The sequence below is a fragment of the Phyllobates terribilis genome, unplaced genomic scaffold (genome assembly GCF_046119375.1).
Source record: "Phyllobates terribilis strain yellow unplaced genomic scaffold, ASM4611937v1 Scaffold_5__5_contigs__length_657084704, whole genome shotgun sequence".
In the NCBI taxonomy this organism is placed as follows: Eukaryota; Metazoa; Chordata; class Amphibia; order Anura; family Dendrobatidae; genus Phyllobates; species Phyllobates terribilis.
Genome location: NW_027362765.1, coordinates 375,114,410 through 375,135,127, shown reverse-complemented (window position 1 = coordinate 375,135,127; position 20,718 = coordinate 375,114,410). Strand labels below are relative to the sequence as shown.

The 20,718-nt window shown below is 45.6% G+C and overlaps 1 protein-coding gene across 1 annotated transcript in view; it reads left to right on the top strand.

Moving 5' to 3' along the window:
* LOC141271581 (ephrin type-B receptor 5-like) overlaps nt 1–20,718 on the top strand; it is a gene marked incomplete at its 5' end in the record, with an annotated part of 64,552 nt that overhangs the window by 23,606 nt on the left and 20,228 nt on the right. Inside the window, 2 exons of the mRNA XM_073681625.1 lie at nt 14,794–14,952; nt 17,388–17,720. Of these exons, the coding sequence (XP_073537726.1) occupies nt 14,794–14,952; nt 17,388–17,720 (492 nt within the window). The remainder of the gene's footprint in view (nt 1–14,793; nt 14,953–17,387; nt 17,721–20,718) is intronic.

Sequence of the window (20,718 nt, the reverse complement as noted above, 5' to 3'; positions counted from 1 at the left end):
ATTTTGGCTATAAAAGGGTCCCCTAGACCCCTACCCCAAGCTTTTTAAGAGAATCATATATGGCGTGCCAGGAGACTCTATGGAATGCTTTCTCAGCATCCAACGAGAGTATCTAATTACAAATTTTTAACTGCATCTAGCCCAGGAAATTCTTTGTGCCTAGTAGCAGTGTCTGCTAGTCAGCGGATTATCCCGGCTGTTAAGCAAGCTACACCACCTGTAGTTTAGACACTTAATTTTTTCAAAGGAAATGCTTCGGGACCATGGGATACTCAGTGAAGAGCATCAGGAGGCACCCCAAGGCATAGGGGCTGGGACTGGCAGTAGGATGCCTTGCGGTGGACAGCCGAGCTCGATCCTTATAAAAGCTTTTTAACTGCAGCAGCTTTAGTGGACGCTACTGGAGCTGGAATTACGCGGCTGCTGGCATGAGACTTGCCCTCCAATAGATCCTTGTAAATGGATTTAAAGTGTATTCATTCAAATTAGAGAGACAATTTAAATTAAAAAGCTTAGAGCTGCCTCCACCACAGGGGGGCTCGCTCGACCCACCAGCGGACAGGCACCAGTATTGGGAGAGGGGGGCTGGCCATCAGGGTTCACCGCGGCTCTGGCACAAACCCGGCGACACGGAGGTGGCACGGGCAGGAGCGGACTGGCCGTGTCGGCTTCTCACTTTTTGGATTTTAGAAGGGCATGACATGCCTATATCTGTGTCTCCCCCTCCTTTTACTCCTCCACCTCTTTTCTTTTCGCATGACTATATGTACTTGTCACTTTTCCATGTGTTAGTTGTGTCTTCTGAGCAGTTTGTCAGCTTTTGGACACCTTTGAAGGTGTTTTCTATGTGTTTCTATGTGTTTTTGTTTGCCTGCCATTGGTTTTAACGGTGTTCGAAGGTGTTCGACGAACAGTTCGACGAACAGTTCGGCGAACACACGGGTGTTCGACGAACCGAACCGAACTCGAACACTACGGGAGTGGCTCAACACTAATCATAATCACAGACGCGGATTCTTTACTGTAAGAGCAGTGAGACTATGGAACCCTCTGCCGCATGATGTAGTAATGAGGGATTCACTACTAACATTTAAGAAGGGCATGGATGCCTTTCTTGAAAAGTATAATATTACAGGTTATATAAACTAGATTCCTTGATAGGGCGTTGATCCAGGGAACTAGTCTGATTGTCGTATGGAGTCGGGAAGGAATTTTTTCCCCCAATGTGGAGCTTAGTGTTTGCCACATGGGGCTTTTTTGCCTTCCTCTGGATCAACATGTTAGGCTATGGGTGGAACTAGATGGACTTAGTCTTCCTTCAACCTTAAAAACTATGTTACTTAAAAACTAATTGTTTAAACAACTTGAAGTTGCTCACAAATTTTGGCTTTTTTTATGCCAGATCTGCCTGCTTTTAGAAAAGGGGTGTAAATTATGAAAAGTTTTGCGCCAATCCTTGACCGGAGGTTACACTTCTGGCAGTTGGCGCTCGTCTCTTAAAGGATTTGGCGCCTCTAACCCCAGCAAAAAGTTCATCAATACTGGCGTGCAACAGAAACATAAAGCGTCAAGTTGGGCAAAAATGTATCAACTTTTGTCATTTTCACGCCATCTTACTCCAACGCTCGTTTCATTAAGAAAAAACGCCAAAATGGCCAAAGTGGCTCCAAGTGGTTAAAGTTTCAGGTCTAGCTGGCCTTATGTGTTAATGCTTCCATTGTGTGTCCCGTTGTTATTTTTGCTTCAACACCCCCCCCACCCCACCAACCTTTCTAATTTTAACACGTGGACCTAGATGTATCAAAAAGGCGCACGTGGTGTTTAAAACTCACTTTTCTCTATAAAATATTCATCCCTTCATTGCTTTACATGATTACAACATCAGGCAGAATACGGTCCACTTCTTTTTTTTTCCCTGTATTCCCTATGGCAAGAGAAAAAAAATAAAATAAATAAAACTTAAACATTTATATCCCCACGATGAATCTAGGTCATAGGCCCCAAAGCGTGAACAGATTTCGGCTTCTCTGAAGAATAAAATGTCACGGTGGCTGCAGCACAACAGAAACGGACAATGTGCTCCGGATATTGCACTTTCTATGATCCGCGGGCGGCAGAACAATGAGCGATTCTGGGCACATTTTGTATCGAGATTAACGGCTACAATCTTTTTCTAAGGTCCAATAGTCCAGGATGCCTCGCCATACCTTGGAAGGTGCGGTCTCTCGTGCTCAGTGGCGCCCTCTGCTGAATATAGCTGTTTTATGTAGCATTATGTTGGAACTTTATGGTAGTGTCATGTGGGCTCTGTGGTTTCAACAAGCAAATATAAGAAACTTTATAGCATCTTATCTGATAAACATTCTTCTTTATCCACTTATAAGCCACTTCTCCGTTTCTCCTGCCTCCTGAATTCATCATTTACTCTCAAAAAAGCTAAAATCTGTCTTGGTCAAAACAAGCCAGACAGTATAGTGACTGATCAGATCACAGCTTCCTGTTGAAGGTAAACACTTTGATACACTGACATGGCACTACTGCTTTTCAGTAAGTGTTTTATCTCACTCTAGAGCTGCATTCACAACTACACTGTCTAATGTCCTCTATGCAGCAGCTTTCTAGCAAGTTATTATTTCACACCAGTTCTGAATTCACAACTGAACTGCATCATACTAGTTTATAGTGCCCTGACTGTTGCTGTTGCTTTCTAGTAAGTGTTTTATCTCACCCGCTGCTGAACTTCTCAAAGCTGCTGTATAATGTCCTCCATGCTGATGCTGTTTCCTCTTAATAAGTGCTTTATCTTACTGCAGTGCTAGATTCACAGCTTCACTGCTCAGTGACACTGTATATTGTCCTCCATGCTATTGTTGTTTTTTAGTAAATGTTAATCTGACCTCAGAGCTGGATTCACAGATACTCTCCTCAATATCTGTTTTCATCTTTCATGTCCTCAATGCTGCTACTGCTTTTGAATATGTACAACATTGAGACAGAACAGGAATCCCTCATGTCTGTATGTGCGGTGCATGGGAGACATCAAAACAGCTAATTTCCACCCACTAGCTCAGAAACAACTGAAAATTAGAGATAATGCCTACAGAGAGGAAAACTGGTGAAAATGCAGGATAAGGGCTCGCTCTCACTTCCAATTAAATCGGACGAATGCAATCCGATAACAAATCGGATTGCATTCGGACCAATTTAATCCCATGATTCTGTGCTCAGTGGCATTATTTTTTCCAGCGCCAATCAGATCGCGATCGGGCTGGAAAAAAATCGCAGCATGCTGAAATGGCATGGTGCATTCGGATCGCACGCACCCATATAAGCCTATGAGTGTGTGTGAAACATCACACTGCACTCGGATATCACCCGAGTGCAGTGCGATTCCCGCCGATGCCAGCAGTAGAGGAGATGGAGAAATTGATATCTCCGTCCCCTCCGCAGCTGTGTTCCGATCCTCTCTGTGCGAGAGGATGGCAGCACGGAGCTCTGACACTCGGCTCCAGCTCGCAGCAGAGCAGGAGCCGAATGTCATTAGCATATCGCATCGGATGCCATACGCTAGTGGGACCCCGGCTTAAGTCATATAAGGCCAGAAATCATGTTAGTCCTCATGTACACAGAACAGCTTATTATGAACAATCACCTTAACATGTACACTTTATGGTAATATTATTGTTCTTGAATGCTATTTTAGACAAAAAACTAAAAAAAATGAACTAGGATATAAATTGGTGTGCATACAGCATGTATCTGCATGTTCACAAATGGCCACTAAACAGAAAAAATCAAGACACTTGACAAACGGTAAGATTTTAAATATTACAGTTAAGACTGTCCCCAATAGGGTCACCGTGACGTGGTAGGATGGCTTTTGCCTTATTTTCATCAAAATTATGTTAAATAAGTACCCTATATTATTTTCATGCTCTATTGCTGTTTATTCATTTTTTGCAGGACATTTGCGGATTATGTTTCTGTCTTTGGTTTTTATTTTGGAACCATGTGGCAGTATTATCTGGGCACTATGTGTAGTCATATAAGACCCTACTAGTTCTTTCACACTAGTAGCACTATGGGTAAAAGAAAAAAAACGGTTTGGCAAGATGGTTAATTTGGTTACTATTTGGCGGTATTATCTTTCTACAATATGGATGCATTATCTTAGCACCGTATGAAGGTATAAGTGTATTATATGGGTTCAACTTCAAAGAAATTCTTGGAGTAGAAGGTGAAGCTTCAATTATTTCTTACTCATGATACATTTTTTTATAAAACGCGCCCTACTGCTGAGTGATGCAAACAGAGATAAGTGAATTGATTTAGGTGCCATTTTTTTGGAATTTTGTACCATAACCGCTCCCAGCCTGGTTCTCCACGGACTCCCTTAGTTCTTTGGATCTGTCTTCTCTTCGATCTTCTCTTTGGTCCCTTTGGTCTTCTGCCTCTTGTAGTCTTGTGTGGCGTCACCTTATTCATGTACTTCACGTCCTAAGTGACAACGTGATGCCGTCATTTCAGGAGGATCCAAGAAAACCAAAGAGAAAATTGAAAAGAAGAAAGAATTTGAAGATCGGAGAGAACCATCAGAGGACCGGGCAGGCAACTGTGGCAGCAGGTTAGGTGACAGGTAGAATCTTTTTTTTCATTATTTAACTCCTCCCCTCGATTATTTATTGGGGTCTGTAGAGACTCATTAGCATAATAAACTTCTTTTCAAATTAGATTCAATTTCAACCAAATCTAATCTGATGCGCACATTAAGCGAATCTTTACATGCAAGACATTTGAATGTAACACGATGGGTTCAGTAAGGCTGCCGCCAGGAGCCCTCGGGCAGAGGCTTTGTCTGACTGGGGCACTCTAGTTGGGACTGGGAAAGAATTTTTGTGCAATTTCTCAAGACTCAAACTGCCTTCTTCCCCCCCCCCCCCCAAGCATGGGAGAAGGCTGAGCTGCTATCGCTGCTGTTAACCTCTTAAATGCCATTGTCTATCACTGATAGCGGCATTTTAAGCTGCGCAATCTCAGGGATGCAACAGTCTGGGCGTCCATCGCTCACCCCCCCCCCCATCATGACTTGAGTGAAGATTGCCAATAGGTTGACAAAGGGCTTTGTGGAAGATTGTCATTTTAGTAATATACTGCAGTACAGTATTGCAGTATATAGAACTAGTGATCAGATGGTCGCACTTTCAAGTCCTTTACTGGACTGAAAAAGGTGAAAAAAAAAAAAAACTATTTAAAAATATGAAACGCAAAAGATATAAACATTCATATTGCCCCCCCCCCCATCCCTATCCAGTTAAGAAAAAAATAAATTGAAAAAGATAAAAAAAAACATATTTTTATCATCATGATTATAAAAGTTCGACCTATGAAAATATAAAATTATATATTTCGAAACTTTTTTTGGCTCATCTGTTTCGTAGAGGGCTGGCTTTGAGCAGAATCAGTCTCCTTCCCCCCTGGCAGCTGACATTTTCCCTGAAGAATGGGTTTTCTCAGCTGTAGTACAATGCTACTGCACATTGCTATGCTCCTTCCTGACAAGCCGGCAGAAAGTGACATTTCTATTAGGTTCTGTGATGTGAGCAGAAAACCACTATGTAGGGACCTGGCTGCAGGGAGCAGAGCGACTGAGCGTCCGTGTCCAGCAGAGCTCAGCTCATTAGGTGGACGTGCACATTACTGCACAATGTGAATGCTGTGTGTCGCCTGGAGAGGTGGCTCTACGAAGCCCAAAATCCAGAAAAGCCGTTTTCCTGCAGCACAGACAGGTGGTATTTGGCAACTGAGAGGTATGGCGGAGCTGGAACAACTGGAGTGCTAGAAATGAGAAGCAGTGGACAGTAGCAGCATGGAGGACAACGACCTATAATGATGGAGCAAACAATATCATAGGAGCTCGCTGAGTGAGGAAGGGCAGAGAGAAAAGTTGGAACCGAACCTAGTGCCTGGTGCTGGATGCAGAAGAGCTGCATAACAGTTAACACCAGTTGGCGTCCAAACATTATCCTACATGCAGACAGAATCTTATCATGTATCTCTGTATACAGGGAGCTCCCCCTAGTGGTGGTGTCGCCCCCCCGAAGCCGTGGGGTACTCGGCAGCCGGGCCCTCAGATGCTTGGGGGATATCACGGTGGCTGGCCCGGTTCGTGGCCCAGGGCGGACAACTGAAAAGAGGGGAATGTATATTGGGATAATAGGTTTGTAAATGTTCATGACTCCACCTGTGGTGTCTGGTGAGGATCACCAGCGCTGCAGCAGTCCACTGAGGCCGGTGATAAGGCAGCTTGATGGTACAGCTCCCCACAGGTGGAGCTAGGCCTCAGGGCAGCGTACGGATAGGGGATGCAGGACAGAGGGCACCCAGCCGGGTCAGAGCAAGAATAGGAGCACACACGAAAGTCACTTCAGTACCTTTTACTGATGGAAATTCAGGCACATCCCGGAGCACTGTAGGGTGAAGGGTGCACATCCGGATTGTCCCCAGTGAGCGGGTGTAGGGCCTCCTGTTTCTTGCCTCTCTGTAGTAAGTTTCTGACCTGCCTGGAGCTAGGCCTAACTTGGTTTCTGTTCTGCACCTGCTGACTTGGTGATAGGGCCTTCTGTTGGAGATCACTCTCCCTATTCATAGAATCATAGAATCATAGAATGGTAGAGTTGGAAGGGACCTCCTGGGTCATCTGGTCCAACCCCCTGCTCAAAGCAGGATTCACTAGATCATCTCAGACAGATGTCTGTCCAGCCTCTGTTTGAAGACGTCCATTGAAGGGGAACTCACCACCTCTCGTGGCAGCCTGTTCCACTCATTAATCACCCTAACTGTCAAAAAGTTTTTTCTAATATCTAATCTGTGTCTCCTCCCATTTAGTTTCATCCCATTGCTTCTAGTCTTTCCTTGTGCAAATGAGAATAAAGATGATCCTTCTACAATGTGACAGCCCTTGACATATTTGTAGACAGCTATTAAGTCTCCTCTCAGTCTTCTTTTTTGCAAGCTAAACATTCCCAAATCCTGCAACCGTTCCTCATAGGACATGGTTTGCAGACCAGTCACCATTCTGGTTGCTCTTCTCTGAACTTGCTCCAGTTTGTCTATGTCTTTTTTAAAATATGGTGCCCAAAACTGTACACAGTATTCCAGATGAGGTCTGACCAAAGAGGAGTAAAGACCGATAATGACTTCACGTGATCTAGACTGTATGCTTCTGTTAATACACCCCAGAATTGTATTTGCCTTTTTTGCTGCTGCATCACACTGTTGACTCATGTTCAGTCTATGATCTATTAGTATACCTAAGTCTTTTTCACATGTACTGTTGCTTAGCTCTATTCCTCCCATTCTGTATATGCTTTTTTCATTTTTATTGCCCAGATGTAGTACTTTGCATTTTTCCCTGTTAAAAACCATTCTGTTGGTTGCTGCCCACTCCAGTTTATTTAGGTCTTTTTGAATCCTCTCTCTCTCTTCTCTAGTATTAGCTATCCCTCCTAGCTTTGTGTCATCAGCAAATTTAATCAGTTTACCCTCAATTCCTTCATCTAAATCATTGATAAAGATGTTGAACAATACAGGTCCCAGGACGGAGCCCTGTGGTACCCCACTTGAGACATTCATCCAGCTGGATGTGAAGCCATTTACAACCACCCTTTGAGTCCGATCACTAAGCCAGTTATGAATCCACCTAACAGTTGCCTGGTCCATTGCATACTTTGTCATTTTTTCAATAAGGATGGTGTGAGATACTTTGTCAAATGCTTTGCTGAAGTCAAGATATACTATATCTACAGCATTTCCCTGATCCACCCAGTCGGTGATTCTGTCATAGAAGGAAATTAAGTTAGTCTGACATGACTTGTTAGTTACAAACCCATGCTGACTCTGGTTAATCACTTCATTCTTATCCATGTACTTACATACATGTTGTTTAATAATTTGTTCAAAGATCTTTCCTGGTATAGAAGTCAGACTCACCGGCCTATAGTTCCCTGGGTCCACCTTCTTCCCCTTTTTGAAGATAGGAACAACATTTGCTCTTCTCCAGTCTTCTGGGACTTCTCCTGTTCTCCAAGAATTTTCAAAGATTATGGAGAGTGGTTCTAAAATTTCTTCTACGATCTCCTTCAGTACTCTGGGGTGTAATTCATCTGGACCTGGAGACTTGAACTTATTTATGTTAGCTAAATATTCCCTCACAATCTTTCTGTTTACAGATAACTTGGATTCCTCTATTCCTTTAAAAGGACAGTGAAGATCAGTTGATGTTACATTTTCTTTCTGAGAGAAAACAGATGCAAAATAGGAATTAAAAAGTTCGGCCTTCTCAACATCCTCTCTTACCATTTCTCCATTTTCATCCTTTCTTTGGGGTCTCCGTGATTCCTGACCCTGGTACGTATCAGCTTTTGGTGATCCTGGGACATGTAGTTCGCCAGGGGTTCCGGTTCTTTTCTACTGGTCATGAAGATCCACGTAGACTCGGACCCGGTGTCCGGTATGTCTGGTTAAGCTCCTCTGTCCCCTATGTTACTCACTTTACACTCGCCTTCGGCCCCGCTCGGGCCCTAACTAGGCTACACACACTGCAGCCGGGACAATGCTCTTCTTCGCCGCTCTCAGAGTGTCGGCACACTCCTAGCTCTCTATCCTGAGCTCTGTGAGTTCTAGTCTGGACTCACTCTACAGACTATACTGAACTCTTTCTGCAGGAACTGCTAGGCTTTGGCTCGACTGCACTGACTCCTGTGTCTGAGCAGGAACTGCTGAATCACTCCACTGCCTAGCTCCACCTTCCCTATTTATATCCCTATCGGGCTCCCTCTGGTGGTCTGAGGTGGAAGGTGGAGGTGTGTGTATGCTGTGGGGGCCTCTTGTGGAGAAATCCGGTAATGCACCACTCTAGGATCTGTGGTACCAAGCGCAGCTGGGCGCCACAGTGGCTGCAGACAGGATCTTATCATGTACCTCTGTATACAGGGAGCTCCCCCTAGTGGTGGCTGCAGACAGAATCTTATCATGTATCTCTGTATGCAGGGAGCTCCCCCTAGTGGTGGCTGCAGACAGGATCGTATCATGTATCTCTGTATACAGGGAGCTCCCTCTAGTGGTGGCTGCAGACAGGATCTTATCATGTATCTCTCTATACAGGGAGCTCCCTCTAGTGGTGGCCGCAGACAGGATCTTATCATGTATCTCTGTATACAGGGAGCTCCCTCTAGTAGTGGCTGCAGACAGGATCTTATCATGTATCTCTCTATACAGGGAGCTCCCTCTAGTGGTGGCCGCAGACAGGATCTTATCATGTATCTCTCTATACAGGGAGCTCCCTCTAGTAGTGGCTGCAGTCAGAATCTTATCATGTATCTGTGTATACAGGGAGCTCCCTCTAGTGGTGGCTGCAGACAGAATGTTCTCATGTATCTCTCTATACTGGGAGCTCCCCCTAGTGGTGGCTGCAGACAGAATCTTATCATGTATCTCTGTATACAGAAAGCTCCCCCTAGTGATGGCTGCAGACAGAATATTATCATGTATCTCTATACAGGGAGCTCCCCCTAGTGGTGACTGCAGACTGAATCTTATCATGTGTCTCTGTGTAACATACCTGGCGGCGTTCTTGCATAGGGCACCATCTCCCACTATGCAAGATCGCAAACTTGATCATCAGTCCAGTCCGCTAGCCTGGCTTCTTTCCATGCTGTCTGCTTGCCTCTGTTCTGGCTGCTTGGGGCGGCGGCCCGGTCACTTCCTGTTTCTTGTAGCTGCTGTGGGCACACCCCTAATGCGTCCTCAGCCTATTGCTGTCAGTCATTGGATATTTAAACCAGCGCCACATACAAGCTGGGGCCTGAGCAACTTTAAAATTCAGTGTGCTCCTTGACTCTGAATGTGCCAGGTCCTGTTCTGTTTTTTCTTGCCTGTCCGCCTTCCTGGAGGCTGTATTTCCAGGCCTGTCTGAACACGCTCCTAGCTTGTTCGTTTCTGCCTCTGGGGGCCGTATACCCAGGCTCGTTCCTGTATTTCGCTGCAGTAACAGTTCCTGTCTGAACTGTCTCCTAACCTGTTATTTTGTTTTGTTTCTATGTCCGTTTCCTCCCTTTTGCTGCAGTGTCTGAACCAGCTCTTGGCTATATCTAGGCTCGTTCCTGTATTTCGTTGCAGTACAGTTCCTGTCTGAACTGTCTCCTAACCTGTTACCTGTTTGGCCCCTATGTCCGTTTCCTCCCTTTTGCTGCAGTGTCTGAACCAGCACTTGGCTATACCTAGGCTCGTTCCTGTATTTTGCTGCAGTAACAGTTCCTGTCTGAACTGTCTCCTAACCTGTTACCTGTTTTGTCTCTATGTTCGTTTCCTCTCTTTTTCTGCAGTCTGAACCTGCACCTAACTCCTACCCGTTGTCGCTGTACTTCCATTTGTGAGTTTGAAGTCCACTCGCTACTTCTTTGCAAGTACCTTGTGTGCATCTGTTCTGCCTTTCCCTTCCAGTCTGTTCCATGTGAACAGAGCCCTGTCCCCTCTGCTCTGTCTTTGCTCACCGCTTTTGCTGTTTATCTCTGCTCTGCCTTGCTTACCGCTCCGGCGGTTCCTGCCCGCTCAGCCTTGTCCACCGCATCTGCGGTTTCGCACTGCTCAGCCTTGTCCACCGCATCTGCGGTTTCGCTCTGCTTAGCCTTGTCCACCGCATCTGCAGTTTCGCTCTGCTTAGCCTTGTCCACCGCATCTGCAGTTTCGCTCTGCTTAGCCTTGTCCACCGCATCTGCGGTTTTGCTCTGCTTAGCCTTGTCCACCACATCTGCGGTTTCGCTCTGCTCAGCCTTGTTCACCGCATCTACGGTTTCGCTCTGCTCAGCCCTGTCCACCGCACCTGCGGTTTCGCTCTGCTTAGCCTTGTCCACCGCATCCTCGGTTTCGCTCTGCTCAGCCTTGCTCACCGCAACTGCGGTTTCGCTCTGCTCAGCCTTGTCCACCGCATCTGCGGTTTCACTCTGCTCAGCCTTGTCCACCGCATCTGCGGTTTCGCTCTGCTCAGTCCTGTCCACCGCACCAGCGGTTTCGCTTTGCTCAGCCCTGTCCACCGCACCGGTGGTTTCGCTCTGCTCAACCCTGTCCACCGCACTTGCGGTTTCGCTCTGCTCAGCCCTGTCCACCGCACTTGCGGTTTCGCTCTGCCAAGCCTTGTCCACCGCACCTGCGGTTTCGCTCTGCTCAGCCTTGTCCACTGCACCTGCGGTTTCGCTTTACTCTGCTTGATTACCACATCTGCGGCTCAGAACCCATCTCCTAGTCTGTACTGGACCCTACCCAGCCTGTGCTCTAACCTGCCTGTTCCTGTATTCCCCTTTGTGGGTCTACAGCCGTGTCCGGGGTCTGACCTGGAGTCGCACCTGGTCCCTCTGCTCGGTTCCTCCCTGGTTCACAGGCGTCGTTAGCCGTCGTGCGACCTTGGTCGGATCGGGTAGACACTTAGTTACGCCCCTCCAGGCGCTCTCCGGTTCATGGTCCAGTGGGATCACTAAACACGCACACGCCAGTCAGTCCGGGCGTGTGCATAACACTCTGTATACAGGGAGCTCCCTTTAGTGGTGGCTGCAGACAGGATCTTATCACGCATTTCTGTATACAGGAAGCTCCCCCTAGTGGTGACTGCAGACAGAATATTATCATGTACTGTATCTCTGTATACAGGGAGCTCCCCCTATTGATGACTGCAGACAGAATCTTATCATGTATCTCTAAATACAGGGACCTCTCTCTAGTGGTGGCTGCAGTCAGAATATTATCAAGTGTCTCTATACAGGGAGCTCCCCCTAGTGGTGACTGCAGACAGAATCTTATCATGTGTCTCTGTATACAGGGAGCTCCCCCTAGTGGTGGCTGCAGACAGGTTCTTTTCATGTATCTCTGTATACAGGGAGCTCCCCCTTGTGGTGGCGGCAGACAGCATTGTATCATGTATCTCTCTATACAGGGAGCTCCCTCTAGTGGTGGCTGCAGACAGAATCTTATCATGTATCTCTGTATACAGGAAGCTCAGTCTAGAGGTGGCTGCAGACAGAATCTTATCATGTATCTCTGTATACAGGAAGCTCCGTCTAGTGGTGGCTGCAGATAGAATCTTATCATGTATCTCTGTATACAGGAAGCTCCGTCTAGTGGTGACTGCAGACAGAATGTTCTCATGTATCTCTCTTTACAGGGAGCTCCCCCTAGTGGTGACTGCAGATAGGATCTTATCATGTATCTGTGCATACGGGGAGCTCCCCCTAGTGGTGGCTGCAGACAAAATCTTATCATGTATCTCTGTATACAGGGAGCTCCCCCTAGCGGTGACTGCAGACAGAATCTCATCATGTATCTCTGTATACAGGGAGCTCTCCCTAGTGGTGGCTGTAGACAGGATCTTATCATATACCTCTGTATACAGGGAGCTCCCCCTAGTGGTGACTGCAGACAGAATCTTATCATGTATCTCTGTATATAGAGAGCTCCCCCTAGCGGTGACTGCAGACAGAATCTCATCATGTATCTCTGTATACAGGGAGCTCTCCCTAGTGGTGGCTGCAGACAGGATCTTATCATGCATCTCTGTATACAGGGAGCTCCCCCTAGTGGTGACTGCAGACAGAATCTTATCATGTATCTCTGTATACAGGGAACTCCTCCTAGTGGTGGCTGCAGACAGAATCATATCATGTATCTCTGTATACAGGGAGCTCCCCCTAGTGGTGGCTGCAGCCACAATGTTATCATGTATCTCTGTATACAGGGAGCTGCCCCTAGAAGTGGCTGCATATAGAATCTTATCATGCATCTCTGTATACAGGGAGCTCCCCCTAGTGGTGGCTGTAGAGAGGATTTTATCATGTATCTCTGTATACAGGGAGCTCCCCCTAGAGGTGGCTGCATATAGAATCTTATCATGCATCTCTGTATACAGGGAGCTCCCCCTAGTGGTGGCTGCAGACAGAATCTTATCATGTATCTCTGTATACAGGGAGCTCGCCCTAGTGGTGGCTGCAGACAGATGAGATCTTATTATGTATCTCTGTATGGAAGGAGCTTCCCCTAGTGGTGGCTGCAGGTAGACGGAATAATATTATTTAACTCTATTACTATGTAAGGGATTTGATGCGCTGTATCAGATAAACTGAGCTCTGATCGCTATAAAGATGCATTAAAAATGACTAATCACAGTAGTATGAGACTTGATGAAAATTCCCTTGGAGAAAATCAGTTAATACAAGCCTAATGAATAAGCAAGAAGTTTCACAGTTTGCATTGAGTTGCACTGAACCTTGTACTAATTGCTATAATTAAAGGCTGTTGAGTGCAGACAGTTAGCGCGGGCAGTGCCCCCTGGTCATTCAGGATCACTCAGATGGAAGGATTCTGCCTGACCCATCTCTGGGATCCATGGAAGCTCCATAGACAAAGCGTTAATTAATGCCAAGGCAGAGAGGGAATCCCGGGCGGCCTCGTCCTGGCACTGCTCACTTATTTACATTAAATTAATACCCTGAGACCACGATTTACCAACATATCCTAATTCCGGGAACGGCTAAAAACATTTTTTGAAAATTCAGCTTTTTTCTGCAATGTAATAATGAGATACTGCAGAGCTGAGTTTGCTAGGTAAAGGAATCCAAAGCTACTTGAAATAGCAGAGTTGACTGTGCTACCAAAACAAACGCACCAGAATATATACACGTGATCAACTAGCACCGTGGGATGGTTGAGCTTATATGAAGCAGCTGAACTGGGTTTGTCATGTGCTGTTAAGCCTAACCTTCCAATGGAGCAAACAGGGGTGAAACTATAGGGGGAACAAAGTTAGAAGTTGCATTTAGTTTTGGAACTTGACATATGTACCAGTGTCGAGCTTCTCAGATGTAGCAGTGCCGAGTTTGTCTGCGGTATTAGCGACTGTGAAATGAAATAGACATTGCGGTTTTAGATCTGGCAGCTCTAAAATTGTCCAATGTAGCTGAGCCGACTTTTATATGAAACTAAGTGTCAAATGTACTGGAGCTGAATTTGTCTGATGCAGCAGAGTTGAGTCAGTTTATTAAGGAAGGCTGATTTTGCATCATTTCGGGGTTGACTTTTCAACCTTTGGGGATATTATTTTTTATTCCTCGCATGTATTTTTGACTAAAAATCTTTTTTTGCAGTTGAATTTCATTAAAAATGTTACACCATTTGCCTTCTGTAACCTCTGTGTTGCACCGTCTATTGCTGGCTGCAGAATGAGTTCATTAAGAATCTGTCAGTGAGCTCTTCTCTGCTGATATATATGACCACAGACCACATCAAAGTTGAATGTGCAGGAAACAAAGAGCCTGGAAAATGCTGCAAAATTTTTAAAGCCCAATTGATAAAATGATTTTTAACCCTAAATACATTTAGCTAAAAATTTTTTCCTTAAACATGAAATTTTAGATAAACCAGTACTGGGCTGCTCAGGTGTAGCAGAGCCGAGCTGGTATGACACAGAAGTGCTGAGCTTTTCTGATATAGCAGGCTTAAATCGGCTTGATGCAGCAGAGCTCAGCTGAGTTGAGCTTGTCCGAAATAGTGCAGCTGAGTTTGTAAGCAGGACTATTGATACTTTTTTCATATGTAGCAGAGCTATAATGGTTGTTGCAAAAAAATGTTACAAAGTGACAGTAACATATATTATCAGCATGAAACATCATTCAGACAAACTCAGTTCTGCTACATATGTTTTTGTTTTTTTTCCGGATCATAAATTCCTAAATATCTCACCTATCTCAACAGCCTGTCCTCCTGGCACTTATAGTCCTCCAGATGCATCCACTGCCCACTGCCATGTCTGCCCGACCAACAGCAACACAACGACTTCTGGCGCCTTCAGCTGCTCATGTAATAAGGGATTTTACCGCATCCCAGAGGAATCTCCGGCCGCTCCGTGCACTGGTGAGTAATGTGATAATATCAGATCTTATAAAATGATATTTGTATTAATTGCACACAGAGAGATTGTATCATAGGGGCAGGCACAGGTGGCCTTCACCTAGGGGAGAAAGCTTTAAAGGGCCAGTGCAGAAACTGAAGTTTTTGTGAACTGTTTTGGCCATTTAGTCTTATTTTAGAGAAATACCATAAGGGCGATTCTGCACAGCTGCCACCAATAATGTCCGGACGTGAGATACGCCCATGTGAATGTACTGAGTATAAATATTCATATCCCTAAATTATCCCCCCGCCTAGTCCCCTTCATCATGGCTGGGGACAAGCCCAGTGTTCCATAATAATAGCACACACAATGCCCCACAGCCAGTGTCCCATAATAACATCAGCAACAACGCCCCTTAATGGCAACTACAGTGCCCCATAATAATGACAGCCACAATGCCCCATAATAACGACAACCACAATGCCCCATAATAATGACAGCCACAATGCCCCATAATAACGACAGCCACAATGCCCCATAATAACGACAGCCACAATGCCCCATAATAACGACAGCCACAATGCCCCATAATAACGACAGCCACAATGCCCCATAATAATGACAGACACAATGCCCCATAATAATGACAGACACAATGCCCCATAATAATGACAGACACAATGCCCCATAATAATGACAACCACAATGTCCCATAATAACGACAGCCACAGTGCCCCATAATAATGACAGCCACAGTGCCCCATAATAACGACAACCACAATGCCCCATAATAATGACAGACACAATGCCCCATAATAATGACAACCACAATGTCCCATAATAACGACAGACACAATGCCCCATAATAATGACAACCACAATGTCCCATAATAACGACAGCCACAGTGCCCCATAATAATGACAACCACAATGCCCCATAATAATGACAGCCACAGTGCCCCATAATAATGACAGCCACAATGCCCCATAATAACGACAGCTACAGTGCCCCATAATAATGACAACCACAATGCCCCATAATAATGACAGCCACAGTGCCCCATAATAACGACAGCCACAATGCCCCATAATAATGACAGCCACAGTGCCCCATAATAATGACAACCACAATGCCCCATAATAATGACAGCCACAATGCCCCATAATAATGACAGACACAATGCCCCATAATAATGACAGACACAATGCCCCATAATAATGACAGACACAATGCCCCATAATAATGACAACCACAATGTCCCATAATAACGACAGCCACAGTGCCCCATAATAATGACAGCCACAGTGCCCCATAATAATGACAGCCACAGTGCCCCATAATAATGACAGCCACAGTGCCCCATAATAATGACAACCACAATGCCCCATAATAATGACAGCCACAGTGCCCCATAATAACGACAACCACAATGCCCCATAATAATGACAGACACAATGCCCCATAATAATGACAACCACAATGTCCCATAATAACGACAGCCACAGTGCCCCATAATAATGACAGCCACAGTGCCCCATAATAATGACAACCACAATGCCCCATAATAATGACAGCCACAGTGCCCCATAATAATGACAGCCACAGTGCCCCATAATAATGACAGCCACAATGTCCCATAATAACGACAGACACAATGCCCCATAATAATGACAACCACAATGTCCCATAATAACGACAGCCACAGTGCCCCATAATAATGACAACCACAGTGCCCCATAATAACGACAGCCACAGTGCCCCATAATAACGACAGCCACAATGCCCCATAATAACGACAACCACAATGCCCCATAATAATGACAGCCACAGTGCCCCATTATAATGACAGCCACAGTGCCCCATAATAATGACAGCCACAATGCCCCATAATAATGACAGCCACAGTGCCCCATAATAACGACAACCACAATGCCCCATAATAATGACAGCCACAATGCCCCATAATAATGACAGCCACAGTGCCCCATAATAATGAAAGCCACAATGCCCCATAATAATGACAGCCACTGAGTGACAGTTATAATTATCCCGATAACAGTGACAGCCGTCGTGGACCTTATTAGCCATTGCAGCCCCATAAAGATGTGAGGTAAACTGTCATCAATTCTAAGTGGCGGCTCCCGGCCCCACCGGACCCCCACCGGACCCCCACTGTCCACAGTCACCAGCACATTACTCTCATATCTCTTTTATGCTCTACCCCATTTAAGGTCCGGGTTGTAGAACTTTTCCTAACTTTTGGGGAGTAGAGGACCCTCCCGCACCCTTCAGATCTTTGCACATCTCAGACCCCCGCTCCAATAAAACAATGTCATTCTGGATTCTAGAAAAGTTGGGTGACAATCTCAGAGAGTAGCATAATGCGAGTTGTAATAGCAGAATGAGAATGACTTGGACCCTCCATAAATATTGATCTCATTTGTCCATTTCTAGGACCCCCCTCAGCTCCATGGGACATGAATTATGAAGTCAGTGGTCCCGGAGCTGTGTCCCTGACGTGGAGAACCCCGAAAGACATGGGGGGGCGTACGGAGATCATGTACTCGGTGGCGTGTAAAGAGTGTGTGATCGGACGCTGCCTCCGCTGTGGAGATGGAGTGACATTCAGGCCCGGACAGGTGGGAATCACCCAGACGAGGGTCCAGGTGTCCGGACTTCTGCCCGGAGTGGCCTATACCCTGGAGGTGCAGTCCACTAATCAGGTGTCAGAGATGAGCTTGGAACCCCACAAATATGTGTCTCTGAACGTCAGCATCAGTCAATCAGGTGAGTGGTGAATCTACCATTGACATCCATGTCTAATTCCAAGGATACAGCCCGCAGTGTAAAGAATGGGGGACAAAAATATTCACGGATATGAAGTAATGTGCAAAGTCTTCTAAAAATCCAGATCTTTCTTCTTCTTACATAAAACAAACAGACGTCCCATTAATTTCAGGGAAAACTGTGTAATACTTTTGTACCAGTTTATTACTGAGGATTCGGAGGACCCCTTTAAGAGTATTATGCTCTCAATTTAGCGCAATTAACCATTCCTAATGCATCTAAACAAAAGCAACTCAATTTTGCAAACTTTTTAGTAACACATCAGTCTGCATAGGAGCTGAAAACACAAAACGGGAGAAGGTTTTCAATCAAGACGATTTGCAAACTTAATTTTTTGCTTTTGAAAAAAGTTTAGAAAGTTTACACGACTACACTTATTTTTCTGTCTTGTTTTATTTATTTTCTAATTGAAATATTTATTGTCTTATACGGGGAGAGGAGGGGGTTTCTCTGACAAGTTTGGCCCAGAGAAGACATTTATCGACTCTTTCTGCCGCCCTTTACTTATTGGTGACTGAGTCCATGATTATGGGAGCCCTGAACATTCACGCCTGGCTGAAGCGAGAAAATCCCCCGGGCAGAACAGCAAAGTCCTTCTCACGTCCCCGACTTGTTGTGTATGTGATATGTTCACACTTGTGATTAGCTGCAGTAAAACTGAGAATATGGGGGGCTCGTTCATTCCCTCCCCCACAAAAAGGTTAAAAAAAAATATTCCCTGAGAAAAACTAAACTTTTTATTATATTCAGCCGATGGGTGGATAGATGGATGGATGGATGGGTGGGAGGATGGAAGGATGGATGGATGGAAGGAAGGAAGGATGGATAGGTGGATGGATTGATGGATAGATAGATGGAAGAATAGAAGGAAGGAAGGGTTAATGGATGGATTGACGGATGGGTGGATGGGTGGATGGATGGATTGTTGGTTGGATGGATGGATGGAAGAATGGAAGGAAGGATGGGTGGATTGAGGGATGGATGAATGGAAGAATGGAAAGAAGGATGGATGGAAGAATGGAAGGAAGGAAGGAGAAGGATGGATGGATAGATGGATGGATGGATGGATGGATGGAAGAATGGAAGGAAGGAGGGATGAATGGATGGATGAGTGGATGGATGGGTGAATGGATGGATGGATGGAAGAATGGAAGGATGGATGGAAGAATGGAAGGAAAGAAGGATAGATAGGTGGATGGATGGATGGGTGGATGGATGGATTGTTGGTTGGATGGATGGATGGAAGAATGGAAGGAAGGATGGGTGGATTGAGGGATGGAAGAAAGGAAAGAAGGATGGATGGAAGAATGGAAGGAAGGAAGGAGAAGCATGGATGGATAGATGGAAGGATGGATGGATGGAAGAATGGAAGGAAAGAGGGATGAATGGATGGATAAGTGGATGGATGGCTGGATGGATGGAAGGAAGGATGGATGGATGGAAGAATGGAAAGAAGGATGGATGGAAGAATAGAAGGAAGGAAGGATGGATGGATTGACAGAAGGATGGATGGATGGATGGATGGATGGATGGATTGTTGGTTGGATGGATGGGTGGGTGGAAGAATGGAAGGATGGGTGAATGGATGGGTGGGTGGATGGTTGGATGGATGGATGGATGGAAGAATGGTAGGAAGGTTGGATGGATGGATGAATAGAAGGAAGGATGGATGGATGGAAGAATGGAAGGATGGATGGATGGATGGATGGAAGAATGGAAGGAAGGAGGGATGAATGGATGGATGGATGAGTGGATGGATGGATGGGTGGATGGATGAATGGAAGGATGGATGGATGGAAGAATGGAAGGATGGATTGATGGAAGAATGAAAGGAAGGAGGGATGGATGGTTGGTTGGGTGGATGGATGGAAGAATGGAAGGAAACATAGATGGATGGATGGATGAGAGGATGGAAGAATGGACGGATGGGTGAATGGATGGGTGGATGAATGGGCAGATGGATGGGTGGGTGGGTGGGTGGGTGGATGGATAGATGGGTGGATGGAATGGTGGATGGATGGATGGGTGGATGGAAGAATGGAAGTATGGATGGGTGGGTGGGTGGATGGATGGAAGGATGGGTGGGCAGATGAATGGGCGGATGGATGGGTGGGCGGATGAATGGACGGATGGATGGGTGGGGGGATGGATGGGCAGATGGATGGGCGGGTGAATGGGCGGATGGATGGATGGGCGGGTGAATGGGCGGATGGATGGATGGGCGGATGAATGGGCAGATGGATGGATAGATGGAATGGTGGATGAATGGGTGGATGGAAGAATGGAAGTATGGATGGGTGGATGGATGGATGGGTGGATGGAAATATGAAAGGATAGATGGATGGGTGGAGACTACTACAACTGGAGAGGAACAGGTTGTATCATTGATAAAAAGCATAAAATTAGAGCTAGATAGTGAAATATAATTACAAAAAAGGGAGTGCACATTTTTGCATCCAGCATTGCCACAATGCTAGTTGATACTGTGTGACTTGTAGATTTACTACAACTGTCAAATATCAAATGAAGAAGACTGCTCTACTGCTAGGAATCCATGGAGACTTAGTTTTAAGGAGATAACTAAAATGAAGGATGTGGAAAGTTTTGCAACTATTTTTTTTCTTTTTTCTGCATTCAAAGTATAAAGTGAAGCAACTTTGTTAAAAGTCTTGATTAAAAATCTTATGTGTATATAGCTGCTACCACCAACAGTATATAGAGAAAAGTAGAGGGTTAAAACTCTTATCACTAAATTCCAGTTTCTCCTTCAGTCCTGTGCATCACGGTGTATAACCTCCGGCCCCTCACTCCCCCAGTGTATAACCACCTGCCCCTCACTTCCCCAGTGTATAACCTCCGGCCCCCCATCATGTGACAGAGCGGCCGGTGGTGTTAGAGCTCCCTAATACCAGCGTGGTCCTGTAATAGGGGCCAACGG